Below are 3,373 nucleotides of genomic sequence, written 5' to 3'. Positions count from 1 at the left end.
ATCTTTTCTTGCATGATGTTTCGAAATGTCAATCAACCCCAACTCATACTCAACCAACCTATATACACTCATATAGTCATATGTAATCTACACTTGTCTAAAGATATCATTCAGGGTTCACACTAGCTAGTTGACCCTACTAGTGAAATAAAATTTAGCAAACATCATGCATTCATGCTGACAAACAGTGTGAAACCAAAAATAGCAGTATCAAGTAAAGCACATGGAATTACAGTGATAACTATCAAGAGTAAAGAATGATGACCAGTCAAACTTTTATCTTGTTTCGCAAATTTTCATTTTCATTCTTAGATTACAGTTTGAGTCAGCATAAAAGAAAGTATGTGCACATGTTGTAGCAAGCCAGTTATGTCTTGCCTCCTAGCAGAACACTAAAAAGCTTAACTGATGCTTCTTTCAAGTGGCATAAGATTCTGCATACTGGGTAACATTTTCTACGTATTTCTCCAATTCTTTTTCTCCACTCTCGAGAGTCTCCCAAAGAGACCTTCTCAATTCCTCCTGCCCTTGGCTCTTCATCACAAGGTCATAAGCATACCTCATAGCATGGTTGCAGTATGCAGCCTCGTCATCCATACATTCCTGATATGATGATTCATATTGCTTTGGATTAAAAACCCACTGCTTGGCATCTCTGGTCCACCGCTTGAGTATATACATTTCTGGAATTTTGCATACATTCTTGATACTAATAGCTTTCAGAGTATGTGAACAAAGTAAACCCATTGTCTCAAACTGACTGCAGCTGCAAGTGAGTTGCATTGTAGACTTATTCAAATGAACTGTGCAGACTCGTGACCCCCTACCTTGCATGGTCATCTCAAACCGATATGTGTCACTGTCTTCACACTGAAGCTCCTTGAATTTTGTGGCACCACACCCATCAAGAAAATATGTCTCGAATAACTTGTAGATTCTGTGTGTATACACTTTTGCTGCATGATTCAAAATATCACTGTGCTTTATGATACAAGCAGGTGGCCTTTGGGAACACCGCATATCCTCATCAAACTCTCTTTCACGCCAATCATCAGTCAGCTTATCCACAAGAACAATAACTGTGGAAAGTGAAGTAAATTTATCGGCAATGGAAGTGAATATGTTACTCAAAATGTCAAACTGTGGCTCGTTTTCGACCCCACCATCAAAATTGCACTTGTTAAGAGCACCGCACCACTTCTGCTTGAGCTTATAAAGTTTGTTCAGCCACTTGTTATCCTGCAACTTGAACTCACGGAGCATCGCAGCCCATGTTTCCTCGAACTCTGCTTCTGAGTTGCATCCTTGCGTACACTTGGTGAACACCTTATTAAATGCTTTCGAACCATTAAGTGAACCAAGGCGAGAAGCAGCATTCTTCTGAATGTGCCAGTGAGCAATGCGATGGCATGTATTTGGAAACACCTCCTCGATTGCTTTTGACATGACTTGGTCTTGATTGGTGAAAATAGATCGAGGATGCCGGTTCCCCATCGCCTCCAAGAAAGACTTGAACAGCCACGTGAAAGATGACATAGACTCATCCACTAACAGTGCGCAGCCAAACATAGTGGTCTGCCAGTGGTGGTTCACACCAACAAAAGGCGCACAGATCAAGTTCTGTTTGCTTAAGCGATAAGTTGAATCAAACACAACCACATCACCGAAACAGTCATAGTCCGTCCTGCTCCTACCATCACGCCAAAAGAAGTTAGTCATCCGGCCATCTCGGTCAATCTGAACATCCCAGTAAAACATCCCGTCTACGTTTGCCCTGCTCTTCAGATGGTTTACAAGGATCTGCAAGTCTCCAGTCCCTATGGTTGCTGTTCTTGTTACGCCGCTAAAACCAGGGACCATATCTGGCCTCGGATTCTCTGCATTGTTGGTCATGCTAGTGCTTACAGCCATCTGGGACGGTGTGCCCCCTACCTGCTGGTACCCACCATACAGCACCGCATCCGCAGTAGAACACGACCTCCCGGCTATAAGCGACCTGGCAGAACGCAGAAGGTGCCGTTCTTCAGGTTTTGCCAGATTGTGGTTGTGATCAGACACGAGCCGGATGACCTTCCACTCACCCTGGCCGTTCACCCTGAAGCGAACCATGGCCCTGCAATTGGTCCTGGTGTGCGGGTCGTTGAAGTTTTCATCGGTGAGCTTCTCGGCTTCCTTGAGCCCCTCCTTGGAGCAGAAGTAGTCCTTGGTCCGGACCCGCTTGGTGCCGGTGAAGTAGGACTGCTTCCCCTTGCGGACGCTGAACCCCGTGCGGTGCCCGTAGTCGCAGTACAGCCTGTAGGCCTCCTCCTCGCTGAGCACCACCTTGAGGAGCAGCTCCTCGGCGCCCTCCTTGCTGCCCTGCACCGTCGCGGCCTCCTCGGCGTCGGCCTCCTCCGCCGCCGCCGCGCCTTTCATCCTCGATTTGGTGCAGGACATGCATACCGCCCCCTGTATTTCCTCCATGGCCGCATCGTGGACGTGGCCAGCAGCGGCGTGCGGCGCGGCTCCGTTGTGTTGGTCTGCGGTGAGGACGATGACGCCGTTCTCGTCGACGCACATCGGGTCTACGCCCCCATTACCGCCGTCGCCGTCGCCGTCCGTGTTCACCATGACCTAGGAGAGAGCATCAACCCTAATCAGTAGCTGAAACCTAGGCTAGGATGCAAAAAAGCAACTGGAGACGCAGAGATCGGTAATCAGCTGTGGACAGGGGCGGATCTAGATGGAAAATTTCTCGGCCTCGTCGATGGGGTTTAATAACTCTGGACACGGCGCAGATGATGAAATGCTCGTACCTCAGATACCAATGGCCCGAAATTGCGGCGGCGCGGGGTTCGGACAGCGGACGAGAGAGGTTGAACGGGGGCGGCGACGGCGGCGACGCGCCGCGCCGCGCCGCGCGTCAAAGGGCGGCGGCGGTTCGAGCTCGGGCTGCGTTGGGTCGAATTGGGGAGAGTAGGGTTGTTTGTTTTGGGAAGAAAAGCTGGATTATCTTTTAGGGTTCAAAACAAAAAGTGAAGAAATACAGGATGGGCTACATGAATACGATTTTTTTCCCTACATGACAGTATTATATACATATATAGATATAGTTCTTAGGATTGAAAATAATATAAAAGAGAAACACAGAAAAAGAACCTTTGAACTCGGCTTGTTCAAATTTCTAGCGCGAAAGAACACGAGATCGAGATCTTTAGAATTTCTTGTGGTTTGACTTAGATTTGACAATGTTTTATTAGGATTCTTCTGTTTTATCAAGCCTACCCTATAAATTGCTCACATGGTTGCATAGACCTTTAAGGTGTACGAATTTTCTCGTCGCGTTCGTAGCTTTCCAAAGACACCATATAAAAGTATAAAATGTGGTGTCTAG

At 47.3% G+C, this 3,373-nt stretch overlaps 1 protein-coding gene across 1 annotated transcript; it reads right to left on the bottom strand.

The window, feature by feature from the left end:
• Positions 1 to 251: 251 nt before the first annotated feature.
• LOC127311587 (protein FAR1-RELATED SEQUENCE 9) lies at positions 252 to 2,985 on the bottom strand. The gene is made up of 2 exons (XM_051342029.2): positions 2,796 to 2,985; positions 252 to 2,613 (listed from the first exon to the last, which is right to left on the bottom strand). The coding sequence occupies exon 2, from the start codon at positions 2,608 to 2,610 to the stop codon at positions 418 to 420; it is 2,193 nt and encodes a 730-aa protein (XP_051197989.1). The 5' UTR covers positions 2,611 to 2,613; positions 2,796 to 2,985; the 3' UTR covers positions 252 to 417.
• Between the last annotated feature and the right edge of the window lie 388 nt (positions 2,986 to 3,373).

The sequence above is a fragment of the Lolium perenne genome, chromosome 7 (assembly GCF_019359855.2).
Source record: "Lolium perenne isolate Kyuss_39 chromosome 7, Kyuss_2.0, whole genome shotgun sequence".
Classification (NCBI taxonomy): domain Eukaryota; kingdom Viridiplantae; phylum Streptophyta; class Magnoliopsida; order Poales; family Poaceae; genus Lolium; species Lolium perenne.
This window is presented reverse-complemented; position numbering and strand designations above follow the sequence as displayed.